Source organism: Vespula pensylvanica, chromosome 3, assembly GCF_014466175.1.
Source record: "Vespula pensylvanica isolate Volc-1 chromosome 3, ASM1446617v1, whole genome shotgun sequence".
Lineage (NCBI taxonomy): Eukaryota > Metazoa > Arthropoda > Insecta > Hymenoptera > Vespidae > Vespula > Vespula pensylvanica.
The window spans coordinates 3,085,951-3,102,357 of NC_057687.1; the positions used below are offsets into that span (position 1 = coordinate 3,085,951).

Genomic DNA, 16,407 nt, shown 5'->3' on the forward strand with positions numbered 1-16,407 from the left:
AATTATTGTGGAAATAACATGGGAGGAGTTGGGGTCGAGGGATTATATATTAGATGACGACGATGATAACGACAACACTATAACAACGACGACAACGACAACGACAACGACAACGACACGACAACGACAACGACACAACGACACAACAACGACACAACAACGACAACGATGTCTGCTTCGAAGACGCATCGTGTTTTGCGTCGACGGCACCACCCGGACGTGCGAGCGCAAATTCGATGCTCTCTCGCGTGACGAGAGGGAGAAAGAAAGGAAGAAAGAAAGAAAGAAAGAAAGAAAGAAAGCAAGAGAGATAGATAGTGAGATAAAGAGTAAGGGAGGCACGTTATTACGAGTCGAGTACGATGTACGATATCGTGCAAGGAGAATTCAACACTTTCATCGAACTATTTTCATAAAAACTGATCGTTTCTTTTATTATACCGCCATTAAAAATGTATCTTCGTTTCGAGTTAAATCTCTATGTATATTTAATCCTCACGATTTCTTTGATATTAACTTACGGATATCTGTAAAGATTTCTGAAAAGATAATTATCAAGATATTTTTCTATTGGAATTAGAAATTGCAATCGTCTTGTCTTCTCGTCTTCCCCCTCCCTCTCCCGCTTCATCTCTACTTTTCTATGTCTCGACCTATTCTATTGAGAACGTACAGCAACACGTTCGTAGGAAGAATCCATATTTGGAAGGTATATACTTTCAATTCTGTTTTGTTACGTCCTTGAAGAGAGTAGAGGGGCGAAAGGGGAGGCAGGTGCGTACAAGATCGTTGAGTCTATGCATACAAGCTTGGAAATGCAAAGGAGTATTCTCTATATTTATAGCATCAAGATAAAATTCAATTCGATGAGACGATTCATTCTTATTTGCGTGCGTATATATCGATCCTTTCTACAAATGTATATCCTTTACACGTACGTTTCCTTCGACTCCTTGTAACAACAACGAGGACAGAGTGCTCAATGGAATCATCCCTTATTTTGTAAACAATAATGTCGCTTGAACGATGCTCGAACCTGACCGACTGACAACACGATTAGCTTCGTCTACTTCTCGACTAAACCGAGAGAACGACAGCAGGAGGGTTAAAACTGTCGCAGACGTTTGCGTCTATCGTTGCAGAAGGGGGAGGGAAGGGGTGGACAACGATACCGGTTTCCGTATGTTTCGTTTCCACGCGCGCAATTCTACCCCTCTATATTTCTCGCTCTTTCTCTCTTCCTCTCTTTTTTTACTTTTTTTTTTCTTTTCTTTTTTCTTTTGTCCCTTTTGCAAGAGGGGTGAGTTTGATAAAAGCTTCGAACGGAACACACGCATCGTAAAATATCGTCGAATAGGCAACAGAGTAACAGTAGCAAAGGCAGTCTCATCAATATTCGTTCTGTTTTACCGATATGTACAATTTATATCAAAATTTCTCTTCGTCGATAAACGTATAAAGAACGTGTGTAACCAGATTTTGAAAGTAGATTTCATTTATCGATCGAGTCAAATGAATAAAAAAAAAGAACGATAGATTACGCTTCTCTCAGTACTTTCTCAATTTTACATATGTTTCTTCTTTCTGCAAAGGCATGTATACATACATATGTATGTATGTATGTATGCGAACACACAACGATCATATAGAGTAGCTTAAGTCTCCGCATAACTCGTCGAGGGTCTCTTCAAGCAGACGCGTCATGACCCTCGCGTATCATCCTCCTCGTGTCGCACCCATTGCGTAAGCTGCTACACCAAGAAAAACGATCTTTGCGTGTCGGCGGACATCTCTGGTAATAAATTTATATTCAGACTATATATATTGAAATATCTAATATAAAAAAACAAAGAAAAAAAAGGAAACAGATATATCTCTAAACGACGTTTCTTAAAAGGACGAAATATATAAATAAACTTTCGATAATAAATATAATTGACATATCATTCACAATATGTCTTGTTCGTCACGTTCGTCGGATTATCTGAATACTTCATTTTTATTAATTAATTCTTGGCTTTCTTTCGTTCCCTCTTTCTCTAATTTGTTTCTTCAATGTTCGCACGGTATCACACGAGAAATACCGAGCGCGTGCCACGTCCTATTGTCGGCTTCGGTTTCGCACGTGCGAGTCGTTACGTATGTACGTATGTATATATGTATGTATGTATGTATGTGAATGTGGATATATCTCTATCCGCGTATAGCTTTCACGCAATTCTCCGAGAGGTTTATACTACTGTAAATTCACGATTCGTATATATCTCGGTCACGTACTAATGTACAGAGTCGTCAGTTGGGTGATATTAGCGTGCGAAGATTCGCGTTTGGAGAGCGTCGAATTCGCAGACCGAGTCTGCTTCCTATTTGTCTCCGCTCGACGAACTCGCCATGCTGAAATTTCAGTCGTTCGTGTCATTATCTCTCCTACTCTCTATACCTATATGTGTATGATGTGTGTATATATATATAGTATGTGGATGTGTTGGTGTACGTATATATACATATCTCTTTTCTTTAATGTCACATATATATAAACCCACTTTGGTGGTATACAGTGTACGGACATCACTCTCTTCGTATCTGCTTTTAGGCGGCAGGATGACGAAGCCCAAACAGGCTCGAGTCGAATCAACTTCTATGGATTCGACTTTATCGATCGAGTTTACTGTTGAAGAAACCACACACACACACACATGCACGCACTATGTGTATATATATATATATATCTGTAAGAAAGTTGAACCAACTGAAGCAAAAAAGTTGTTTTTATTTACTATTTATTTATTTATTTACTTCTTTTCTTTTCTTTTCTTATTTCTTTTTCAAGTTTTTTTTTTTTCCAAGTTAATCATTCGAACTTTGTCAAGAGAAATATATTTCTCGAAGATCGATCGTATATAATCGAAGTGACTCGGTTTCTTCGGGGGAGAAAAAGAATTCGTTACGTTGCTCTCTTATCTCTTTTAATTAGCCCGATCTTGGGCTTCTAAGTCATTCTACGATGCGTAGCAGTCTCGCGTCTCGAGCGAACGGATGTGGCTTGGACTTTTTACTTGCGGCTTTCTTACATTTTTATTTCCGTCGTACTCCACGGCCGCGAAGGAGACTCTGCGCGAGATCTTCCGAACTCGCGAAGAAATGAAATGCAAGCAAAAAGAAGAAAGAGACAGAGAAAGATAGATAGATAGAGAGAAAGAAAGAGAGAGAGGGAGAGAGAGAGAGAGAGAGAGAGAGACTCATCTTTCTCTCCTTCGTCGGTTAAGCTCGTGCAGCCGGATATTCTCCTCTTCGTGAAAGACAGATTCTTTCTTTGTGAAAGAGAGGAGCAAGCCCCGATGATGAACCAACCGGTTGACGAAGAAGGGTGGCTCGTCCGTTCGACCGGATACCACGTTATTTGTCCCAGTGATTATGAAAGTGTCCAACTCACGTATTTTATTTGCATTTAAGATAATTCAATTATTCGTATAACCATAATCATGGAAAGAAAGAAAAAGAAAATAAGAAAGTAAAAATAATAAAAATATAAAAAAAGAAAAAGAAAAATACACAAAGAAATAGAAGAAATAATAATAATAAAAAAAAGAAATATAGAAAAAAAAAATAAGATAAACGATTGACTCAATGTTTAAATTACGACGAGTTCGTTCTCAACGATTTCGATTCCCGAGAAAATGAACGGTCTCGCTCGACGATCCGCGAACACAATCACAAAGTTATATTTCTTCGATGGCGTTGAGAAGTTTCCGCTACGGTGAGGTTGCGTTTTGCTTGGCCGACTTTCGTCGGCCCCCCTTGATCATTCCCCGTTTCGACAAAGGTCACGAAAAGGCCCTCGTGTTCTCTCGCTCAGCTACGTTATGTATATTATATTATACTTGTGTGTGAGTGTCCCGTAGGCTGTGCAAGGTCGTGGGCTTTTAAAACAGTATATCCATCCGACCGCTTTCGATTCGACGCAGTGCAGTAAATATCACGCTTTAACGTTTAACGTAGCGTGTGTTGTATCGAAACTTTTAACACCTTAACAACCACCCACCCACCCATCGTCTCCCTTCTTCCTCTTTTCCTCTCTCTCTTTCTCGTTTTCTCTTTTTCTATATCTAGAGATTTCTTTCAAACGTCTCTATTATTCTTCGATTCTCTCATTTTATCTTTTGTATCTTTTATATCTTTTATATCTCATTTTATCTCATTATATCTTTCTATTGTTGCTAATTTTTATCTCTATTACACGTTATATATGTCTGTTTTATATGTATATACATGATTATTTCTTTAAGTATTGAAAATCTCTTCCTCCTCACCCTTTAAAAAAGTCTTTCAGACGAATGTCGTGGGTGTAAAGTGTTGTACGGTGGCTGAATTTAATTGCTTTTCGTCTAAAAGCGCGAAAAGTATCGAACTATATATATATATATATATATATATATATATATATATATTTTCGTGTGCTATATCCGGTAATGCTAATGCCAAGCAGAATTTAGATTTAGAGAAATTATGTGTATACATTTAACACGTTCTTTGTGGCTCCAAAAACAAATATCTTGGGTAGGCGTGAATTGTATTTTTTTAATTCATTTGCTATGTATATGGTCGATGTATACCAAATACCACCACGTAGCAACGTAACAAATGTTGGCAATTGACGTCATCTGCGGTGAATTATTATTCTTATTCTTCTTCTTATTATTATTATTAATTTCTTTTTTTATCACTGATGCGTTTATATCGTTTTTTTTTATTTTTTTAATTACATTTCGTTTTTAAATAATCGATATTTTCTTTTTGTTTGTCCAAAAATAATGTAATCAATGATTGAAAAAAGCGGCCATTTCTTTCAACACGATCGTTACTCATATCCGCTTTCTGATGCTCGTTTGAAAGATTGACCCCTATAAATTGAAAACCCTATTCCCCAAGGGATCAATCAGTGGGTTATGATATATTAAAAACTCCGTTTAAAAAAAGATTTATAAATTATTGCGTAAACAATAGAGTTAGAAGACTAGCATTGAGTGCTTTGTTACTTTAACGATCAACTTTACGTTCAGGTCATGGTAGATTCGAAATACATATGTTTCTATTTTGTCATTGTTTTATCATGAGATATATGCGAACTAACAAGCGTGTGGTTTCGCTGGACGCTGATTAGAAAATGCTCTTCGTGCGTTTCGTATGTGCGGGTGTGTGTTTGTAAAAGAAAGAAAAAAAAATCTTAGGCTGAGCACGACGTGATGTTCTTACTTTCTTATTTGGGAGAGGGATTCATATCTTTTTTTCGGAGGAAAGAAAAGAAGTTTATATTTTTTTTTCTCGTGGATAAAGCGGGGATAAGGGAAAGAAAGAATTTATATTTCCTTTCTTATCGCCACTTTTTAATATGAAGAATGTTGGCTTTGCAGAGAAATAAACGTGGAAAAATGATTCGTTCGAGAGGAAAGTAAAGATATACTGCCATCATCCTGGCACGTGGTAAACCGGGCCAAAGGCCTGGATCCTCGTCCTCCTCGTCCTCGTCAACGGAGAGGCTGCAAAGGATGCCAGGACCGGCGCAAGAGAGACCTCGCGCTCATCGGCTCACCGACATCGAGCCACAAACCGCGAAGGTGAGCCTCGCAAATTCGATAAGCGCTGTCTCTTCTCCTTCCTCTTCGTTTTCAGTGAGTACAATATCTAACCTCCTTCATCCTTGCCCTCGAGGCCATTTCGTTTCTTATAATCGTTGGAACGGGATAATTAGTTTTAAAGTAATCCGATAAATCGTTTAAATTTGAAATTATATTTTCGATATCTTTCAATTGATCTCTTTTTTATCATCTACATTATTATTAAACCATTTCAATTCATTTATCTATTTCGTAATGTTATTTGTTGTTTGATTCAAATATTTATTATATATCCTTTAGGCTCTTATTTATTGAATCAGTATTTTTCAACATTTTTAATCATCGTTTTAAATCAATAGTTAATACTTATAACAAAATATAAACGATCAGTATTACATCGATTTATAATATTTATTTTATTAATACATACATGGTCAGTATTTCTAATAAACCCAATAAACGCACTATAGAAGCAACCTTGATATTTAATTATTTATATTGATCACTTTATATTATCTATGATAGAAGTATTTTAATCAGTATTTTAAATAAATGGCTAGGACATATAAAATACCAGTAGATAATATACCGATTAAAAAATTATTGATATTTTCTTATTGATATTAAACTTATTAATATTTTCTTATACAAAATATTCGTATATACTGATCATTTATTTTACAAACTATTTTTCATTAATTATTAAAAATATTGACCAAATAAATACAAGTGTATAATTTATATACATCTATAAAAAAAATTCCTATATATATATATATATATATTTTTTTATCATTATATAGAAATCATATAATAAATATTCGAATTAGATAAATATTAATGATATATGTCAAGAAAGATATATAGTATATATATATATATATATATATATATATATATATATATATAGATCAGTACTATACCGATTAAAAAGCTGTTAATATTTTTATTAAAATATGTGTAAGTATAACAATTTGTCGGTATTTTATAAATAGATCAGTATTTATAACAAAACTTAGATGCAACCCTGACATTTCGTTATTTATACTGATCAGTTATATTATTTATTAATATTTTCTTATACATATTTATCAAAATATTCAGTATATATATATATATATATATATATATATAAATTATTAATATGCATGCCTATATATAAAAAAGAAAAAACAACAATTCATTATATTTTTGTTCGATATCACTTAATTACTGACGTAATTTAGATTATCGAACGAGTGTGTTCCCAATTAAGAATATCGTTCGATGAATATGAAGAGTTCAGTCTATTTATCCATCGTTAAATCAATGCCAATCGTTGTCTCTCTCTCTCTCTCTCTCTCTCTCTCTCTCTCTCTCTCTCTCTCCTCCTCTCTCACTCTCTTCCTTTTTTCTCTCTTTTTTTCGATAGAAGAAACGATTCTAGATCTTCGTTGGGGGTCATCAAGAAAATTACGTAGGTCTAAAACGATATTCGTTCTCTCAAATCGACCGGTTTGTATCGATCGAGAAGCATCATCTATATCTATCTCGCTTAACTTTAGATTCTATGTGGTGGTTTATAGAGAGAGTGACTGAATAAACGCTCTCTTTCTCTCTTTCTCTCTCTGTGTGTGTGTGTTTGCGAGGAGAGGGAGGAGACAGAGAGAGAGAGAGAGACAGAGAGAGAGAGAGAGAGAGAGAGAGAGAGAGAGAGAGAGAGAGAGAGAGACAGAGGACCAATAGACAACCGCAGAGAGCTTTCTCGAGCGCGCATGTCTTCTAGAGTCACGGCTAGATCGATCTGTAACAGTTTCGATAGGCAGCAGTTCTCTGTCTTTGCGTCAACCTTGATCGTCGTTCAGTTTCGAGATATGCTCTCTATTTCTCACTATCTCTCTCTTTCTCTATCTCTCTTTTTGTCATTCATTCATCTTTTTTTCATTTCCATTCGTTTCTCTTTCATTTTCTCTTTCTCTACAAACCCGTATCCGACTATCATCCTCATGTATATATCGAGTCTTATCTCAAACTTCGTATCACGTAAGTCATGTATCATGATCGTACAAGATCAGATCGGATCATCAATTCTCAACGTTGGGCAAAGTAAACACTGGTCGCGACTGGTTTCCTTCCATCTTATTTTCGAGTTAAAGACGACGAGTTAGTTCGATTAAAACTGGTGGAGCCTCCTCTCGTTTCAGTTCGCCTACAGACGAATTTGATCGTCTTCTCTTTCAGCTTGTTTATCGCGACCCTACTACCGCGTCTCTTACGTGCTTCCGTTTCGTTCTTTCTTTTTTTTTTCTTTTTCTTTTTCTTCTCTCTCTCTCTCTCTCTCTCTCTCTCTCTCTCTCTCTCTCTCTCTATCTCTTCTCTACCCGTTCACTGTTTCTCTCTTTTTTCATTTTTATCGTCGTTTATCGACAATCGTCGGTATCGGGAGTTACGACAGAGAGTAATAATTAATGTGGTAGACGATGTAATTGGAATTAATCCAAGCGAAAAGATAACCGCGTTCTCTTTAATTATCTTTCAAAGTAAATAAGGCTTGTTGAATTGAATAAAATGAAGTAATTGCGATTGCTATAACGTTTCAAACTTGTTCAATTCTTTTCTTTTTCTTTCTTCTTCTTCTTCTTTTTTTTTTTCTTTTTTTTTATGCAAATAATTTCCGGACCATGAACTATCATCCGACGACCTCCTACGCATTCAATAGGCTCTCTCTAACTTGTATCTCGTACCGTCGATAGCTATCCGAAGATGGATGAGAATCTATTTAAGGAGAGCCACGAATAGCCATATTTTTCTATATCCACGTAAGCTCGTAGTTCGTTGTACCTCGACGTGTATGTACAAGCGCGTTTATCGACCTATCTAGATAGGATCGTGGCTGTTCTTGCTAGAGAGGAAAAAAATAAAAATAGTAAGATTATTTTTTTTTTCTTTCTTTCTTCTGTTTTCTTCTCTACTTGTAAACGTTCAAGTAGATTCAAAAACATCGTATAAAATTAATAACCTGTAATGATTAATAATTAAGAGATTTATCATTAGATTATTATCTTGAGACGAACGAGTGGAAATAAAATTTTGATCGAAATGGGATAAATAGGTTAATATGATTATGTATGTTATATTGCTGTCCTTTGTTTAATATCATAAGTAAATTACACTTATTTCTCACTCTTTTATCGATGATTCTAACAAGGGTACGTCAAAAATATAGAATAATGGTAGGAAGAAAGTTATAAATTGAATTATACCAATTAGTTTATACTTATACAATTTAATCCAAGTATACAATACAAGTACACATATACTGTTTAAATTGCTTCTGAATTACATTATTGCATACGGTAATAAAATAACAAAGTTTAACTGCTTCCTTGGTAAAATAAATAAATATAAGTAAAACTGCAAAATTTTTGCTCGAAATAATATAAAGAATCATAATTTTCAAAAAAAGAAAGAAAGAAAGGAAAAAGAAAAATGGTTTCGAAATCGATTATTATATACATTTTCTAAATTCAATATAGAACGAGACATACATGTGTGCGTACATGTGTTATCAAATTTCGCGTTCGAAATTTAATGTCTTATATTACATCGCACTCTGTACCCAATATTAAGACAGTGTTTTTCTATAAAACGAAGAATTTTGATTTATATACTTATTTGCCCACTCATTAAACATACATATATAATATACATATATGTATATCGAAGAAAAAAAAAGGAAAAACGAAATAATTAATTAACAACAACAACAACAACAACAACAACAACAATAATAATAATCGTAGTAATAATAATAGTAATGATAATAATGATGATAATAATAATAATGGATGAAAGACGAATGAACGGAACGCAACAAGCGATTTTTGTGTCCTTCGAAATCCTTTATTCTTCCTTCTCCTTTCGTATTACCTCGCGAAGTCGTTTCAAAGGAGAACGCGGAAGTTGGACTCTATTTCGTTCTAGTCCCTTCTCTTTCTCTCTTTCTCGCTCTCAGTTCGTCCATCTCAGCAACGTGAGAGCAAATCGATAGGCTGGTGCCACTGGCGTCGCGTATATTCCTGCGTTCCAGCTTTTCCACTCCTCTTTCCCTCTTCTTCATCCTCTAAGAAGACTACTATACTACTACTACTACTACTACTACCACTACTACCATCACACCACTACACTATTGCCACCACCATCAACATTACCACACTACCATCACCACCACCACCACCACCACACTACTATTACTCTCAAGGAAAAGCTCGCTATTTTTCTCTCTTCCTCTTTCTCTTCTCCAATCCTCTCAGTTCTTCAACTCGAAGGAGAAATGTCGCGACCGTAATGGTGGAAATAGAATTTTATACCCTTGTGTTCCAAGTTTATGGTATATGAGGGGGAAAAAGGATTATCTGTGCTCTGTATATACACACAAATATACACACACAAACATAATGTAACCGTATAGCATCGACATCCTGATTGGATGGATAATAATATTCGATTAGAAACGTTTATTGCTATTGGTCGATCGATCGATCGTTTGAATTCATATCGTTGAATTACATGTAAGAGAATACAAGTGTTTTGTTTTTTTATCATGGTATATATTTCTCCTTTTCTCTCTCTCTCTCTCTCTCTCTCTTTCACTTACTCACTCACTCATTCCTTTGCTGAGAGCTCGAACGGTGGATGCATTTCTGGGATGAAGTTTACCAAGACCGCGAATATTCAGAACGTGCAAACATGGACTTTGAACGGAAGGTAATGAAGCTCGCTTTGCGAAGATCCCAAGAAACTTTGTTCCATTTACCGTAATATTCTGCTACCGCTTGAAGTTTCTCCGTTTAAAAACGCTTCAAAATGGCGACTTCCTATGAAATAATATGATAATATGACAAAGACGTTGATTATACCAATGTATTCATTTGATGATATAATGTAAATCGACTCTTACGTTTACGATTGACGTTTCCGGGTAATATTTTTACAAAAATTTGATCCTTATCAGCACGTCTAAATACGATCGATATCCAGTGAAATCGTATTTATTATTTTCGTTTACAAAGCGAAAGAGAACTATAAGTAGCACCTCAAAGGGCCATTTAAAAGTGCTTACGGGGCATTAGTCGAGAGATACGACGAAAGAACAGGAGGACATAAAGCGTTTCTTCTTACCTTCTCCGTCTCTCTCTCGCTCTTTCTCTTTCTTTCTCTTTGCCCTTATCTTCCTCTCGTAAAGTGATCCAAGTTACAAGTTTTGGTCAAGAGTCTCTCTAAGATTATTCGACGTATCAAATATTTTCCTACTCGCAATTGTAAGCGTAACAAATCCCAAGGCCGAGGACTTTTTCTTTTTCTTGTTCTTTTTCTTGTTCTTTTTCTTGTTCTTCTTTTTCTTGTAACATTGTCGAATCGGCGTTAATCGACTGTAATGTTCAGACGATCCAGTTTCCTTAAAATAACCGATTAGGAAAAAAAAAGGAAATCGAATCGGTCAGTTCGAAAATTACGAAATCGTTCATACGTTTTTTTTTTTTTTTTGGTTTTTTTGACCGTATCAATAATTTTGTCGAATCGGCATTAATCGATTGTAACGTTCACACGATTCGGTTCTTTTGATCGTACGCCGAATCTCCCTTCGCACGTTTGCTTTTTTGCGTTTTATTTCCGCGTTTATTCGGTAAGAAACTTTCTTGTAACAGCATGTACCGAATCAGTCTTTTTTCCAAATCAATTACCAATTACTAGTCTTCTACTGTAGCGCATGTTTTTTTATACATATGTACGTATCTTCTATATGTTCATACATGTTACTGCAATCATGGATTTGACAATTGTGGATATTCGGTTTTGCGAATAAAAAGCTTGCGTGTGACGATTCGAAGAAAAAAAAAAAAAGAAAGCAAAAATCCAAATCGATTGCCAGCTGCGGTATATATCGTCGTGACAGAATCCAGACGATTATAGATTAGATAACGATAGATGAAAGAGAATTGAGATCCTGATCAGTCGAACGTTTGTTCAATTGTTCAAACACACATAAAACAATTGCGAGAGGAGGAAGTTAGGCGTCGTACACAAAACCGTGAAAAAACTGAATCGTATGAATATTAGAAATATAAAACTATGCCATGGCTCGTTTCGTATCCGAACATAGCTTCTAGTATCAAGATCCATTTATATACAACCATCCATAGATCTGTCACGATCAATTTGAAGTCAGACGTCGTTATAGCTTCGTGCACAAATAAGATACATTCAGACACGTTTATAAAAATTCGTGATGTGTATTTGTGTCCCTGGTGAGATCGAGAAACAAGGAAAATATAAAATGGTTACCAAATCTATAATTGAAAGATGTCCGTGACCAGCACGGACGATGTATAAACTGTTACATATAAAACTATAATAATCTATTTGATTTATACTGTGCATGGACAGGATACATTAATATATCAATAAATCGTTAATGCGTTAATATTTGTATATAACCTCTGTGTTTCTTGTTCAATCATGTCCAAATATTTGATATTCGGAAATAGTCCTAACCATATCCGTCAAGATCGGAGACTGTCCTGGTGTTATTGTACCTGAAGATTGTGAATAACTTTTTAAAAATAAATAACGTCATGCACGAACGAGACATGTTCAGACACATGTTGTGACCATTCGTGTCCCTCCGTGGTCAGACCGGGAAACTAGAGAAATATCGATTGGCTAGCAAATGTAACTAGTTGGTGGACGTCCAGGTCTCGCTGATGATATACATATGTATAAACTGTTACATATAAAACTATGGTAACCAATCCGAATCCGTAGCTGTCGCCCGGGACATGGAACGGTCATGGCATAGTAGGCATGATTGTATACACGATACAACTGAATGATCTATAAAAACTTTGACTATAAGTTTTAGAGATCTAAACAAGTAGAAAATGTCTTATGAAAATAATACGCTCGGAAATTTTTATTTCTCGAGTTATGGAATTTTCGATATGAAATTTTCTTCCAGCGACTAGAAAAATTGTCAGATAAAATCGCCTAGTTTTTTTATTTCTTTCTTTCTTTTTCTTCTTTTTAATCTAAAAAGTTATAATAATTTTATTAGTATAATGTTATAATTTTCTAAAAAAAATAAAAATAATAAAAATAGAAATAAAAGGAAATGCAGTTCGAAATTTTCGTGCTATTTAACGTTTTCATTTAATTATTAATGATATTTAATGATTTTTTAAATAAGGTTAATTAATCATTTCTTTTTTATTTTCCCCGCCTATTTTTCACGATCGTCCGGTATCGTCTTACCTAATTAAATAATTAATCTTTCTTTATTTCTCTTTCTTTCTTTTCCCTCGAAGAAAACTGATAAATATCAAGTTGTCTTAATGATTAATTACGTCGAATTTTTTTCACGCTTAAAGTTATTTATGTCGTAACACGTAACAATAGAAATAAAGGAAAAAGTGAACTCGTTTTCTAAAAGTAGCCAATAAAAGAAGTACGTATATGGAATAGTAGTAGTAGTAGTAGTAGTAACAGTAGTAGTAGTAGTAGTGGTAGTAGTATGAGTCAATTAGAGAGAGATAAAAAGGAATGAAAAGACAAAATAAATAAATAAATAAAAAACGGACGGGATTAAGAACGTAATCCGAACTTTCATCGTAGATAAAAAAAAAAAAGTTATACAAATATCCGTTTGATCGTTGTCGTAAATCAATCCTTTATTTTTCCCGCTCGTACTCGATACATCTTAATTACCGACGTTAAGACTAATTGTAAGTGGCGATTATACGACTTTTCTCATGTGTTCGTTCGACCTTACACGGTCTCTCTTTGCGTCCGCCTTCTCCTCTCCATTCTTCTTTCCCAAGAGAAAGAGAAAGAGAGAAAGAGAGAAAGTAGTATATCAAAGTGCATTAACATGCATACACCAATGTGAAACGTGAAAATGAGTTAGTTCACTAGTGTATTATCGGCAGAACGATTAATCACGCACGTACCAACTTCTCCCCTTGTATCGGTACGACAAATTACTAGATTTATCTTCCAAGAATTTTTTCTTTTATATATATATATATATATATTTGTTTATTTTTATTTATATCTTTATTTCCCCTTTCTTAAAGCTCGTACGTTGTAACGACAAACTGTTAAACAACAAATTTCTTTCACGAGACGTACTGTCTCGTAGGGAGATAAATCTCTCGTTACTTTCCTCTCGTTACCCTTTATAAAAGAGACGATGTCGTTAAATACGTTATACCAATCTTCTTCCTTCTCCTTCTTCCCTTCTCTTTTCTTCTTCTTCTTTTTCTTTTTTTTTTTTTTCTTTAAATCTTTCCTTTTTGTTTTTTCTATCCTTATCCATTCTCGCAAGACTGCACGACAAATAGTTTATTGCTTCTCGCTTCGCTTTCGCGCGTGACTTCGTATTTTCTCCGTGTAGAAACGTCGAAGACTTAATATAAGTACTTACTTTTGTCTTCTATCTTCTTTTCCTCTCTTTTCTCTCTCTCTCTCTCTCTCTCTCTCTCTCTCTCTCTCTCTCTCTCTGTTTGCAAGTACGTTATCTATCCTTTTCTCTATTCCTCCTCCTCCTCCTCCTCCTCCTCCTCCTCCTCCTCCTCCTCCTCCTCCTCCTCCTCCTCCTCCTTCTTCTTCTTCTTCTTCTTCTTCTTCTTCTTCTTCTTCTTCTTCTTCTTCTTTCTTTTTTCCTCCAAGTCTCGTCTAAGATTCTCGTGAGTCATACCCTTAAGTGCTGCGATCCAATTCGCGAAGATGCGCACTTGGAAATGTGTGTTTGAAAGGCACCCATCTATGCGCTGGGAACAAACTAGATGGATCGAGCAATGGTGGTGGTGGTTAGGGATGGGAGGAGGAAAGTATACGACTATGAGACGACGAATGATGTCTTCTCTTTTTCTCTCATCATTCGACGCGCCACTTTCGAATCGATAATATCCTCGTAAAACATTAATTTCGTTCGGTTTTTCTAATTCATTCTTTTTGTTTTCGAATATGTGTGTATTTTTGTTTCGAATATGTGTGATTATTATTATTATTATTATTATTATTATTATTATTTTTCTTTTATTTTTGTTTTTCTTCTTCTTCCTTTTCAATCAACGTTTACGTTTCTTTTTTACTACGTCTTATTTCTTTTTTCTTTATTCTTTTCTTCCTTTTCCTTTCTTTTTTTTTTTTATAAATATCTAATTGAATTAGCCAATAAGTAATGTTGGGATTTTTAGAAAAAGAATATCTTATGTTGGTTATTTATGTATGAAGTATGCATTGGAAATTTCAATTGTTATTTTTCCGATTTTTTTTTTTATTTTCGATTGCAATGTTTAGTAACATGTATTAATGCTATTTGTTTAAATAAAAAATATCGATAATTCTCATTATTTTATCCATAAAAATTTTCGATTAAAATTTTTAATAAAGTACACGAATATTATTTATGTAGATATAAAATATGGAAAAATTCGGCTTTTAACTTAAACTGATTAAAATTTTCAAATAAAATATGAACCACTGAAAATTACGATCATTCTTTCTCTGATTCTGATCATTGTGATTAAAACTTTCAATAAAAAAAAAAAAAAAAGAATATTAATGCCATTTATTTCAATATGAAATATTGACAATCCCGATTACTTTATCGATTTTTAATTTCCCGTTAAAAATTTTCAGTAAAGCATATTAATGTCGTTCATTTGAATACAAAATGCTGAAAATTTCGATATTATTTATTTATTTTTTGTAACTTAACATAAACTAAAGAAAAAATATTCCAGTTGGTGATACAAACTTTCTAAATGTTTCTTTCCCTATTATTGCGAACATGCGTTTGGGTTGCGTTTGGTGAAGCGTAAGAGCATTCGCTTAGACTAGTCCGGTTTAGGGATTCTGGTTCGTGGCAAACTAGTTTTCTAGAGAGCAATGAGAGTGCGAGTGAAGCATCGAATCGCATGAATTATTATCGTTGATGAAAGCGTTACTTTATTTCTTTTCTCGTGTCTTATATCTTTCGATATAAGACACGAGAAGTCGATATTTTTTTCTTTTTCTTTTTTGCTTCTAATTTTTTCTTTTTACTTTTCTCTTGTTTTTTTTTCCGTTTCTTTTCTCTATTTTCTTTACCATACATTTTTGACGTACATCCCGTCCTCTCACGTCGACCTACTTTCAGTTATTTTCCTACCCTTTGCTCTAACGACGAAAGAAGAACTTTCCTATCGAACGTTTGACAATTTGGAACATTCACCGAGTGCAGTCAATAAAACCATTTTCCTTCGCAATTGGCGCATCGTTCAACATAATATCGTAAACCAAGAAGCGCTTTCCAGATCTCCTTGTGTCCCTTTGGCTCTGGCCTACTTCCATCGTTATAGATGCTCTCCATTTTCATTATATAACGTTTTACCATTGTCTCCAGAAATGGAAGCAATTACCTCGGCCAGGGTGGCGTCCAAAAATTTCTTTTTTATTTCTTTCTTAATTTTTCTTACTATTTTGCTATTTTTGTACAGAGGATAAGAAATCAAGTGAAATTTCTCGAAAGAAAGAAATCTGTATCTTTTATTTTTGTATACTTCGATACTTGCGCATATACATACATATATACATACTCGACGAGTTTAAAATGAATCTAAATCTGGTATTAAACTTTTGATAAATATCTTATAGAGTTGTTGTCGAAGTAAACGAAGTTTAACGAGGAAATCAAAGAAAATAGACCATTATATATAGAAAATCGAAATATAAGATACGATAAAGGGAAAAGGTCATTTAACGGAGGAGG

The 16,407-nt window shown here is 34.5% G+C and overlaps 1 protein-coding gene across 7 annotated transcripts in view; it reads left to right on the top strand.

Moving 5' to 3' along the window:
* LOC122628003 (GTPase-activating protein CdGAPr) overlaps window positions 1-16,407 on the top strand; it is a 38,013-nt gene that overhangs the window by 9,517 nt on the left and 12,089 nt on the right. For 4 of the 7 annotated variants that reach the window (XM_043809772.1, XM_043809768.1, XM_043809769.1 and 1 more), the window contains exon 2: window positions 5,412-5,669. In XM_043809772.1, coding sequence (XP_043665707.1) covers window positions 5,547-5,669 — 123 coding nt within the window. In that variant the 5' untranslated portion in view covers window positions 5,412-5,546. Of the gene's footprint in view, window positions 1,796-2,851; window positions 3,512-5,411; window positions 5,670-16,407 lie in introns of those variants that run through there. The other 3 variants (XM_043809770.1, XM_043809776.1, XM_043809774.1) reach the window with 3 other exon arrangements.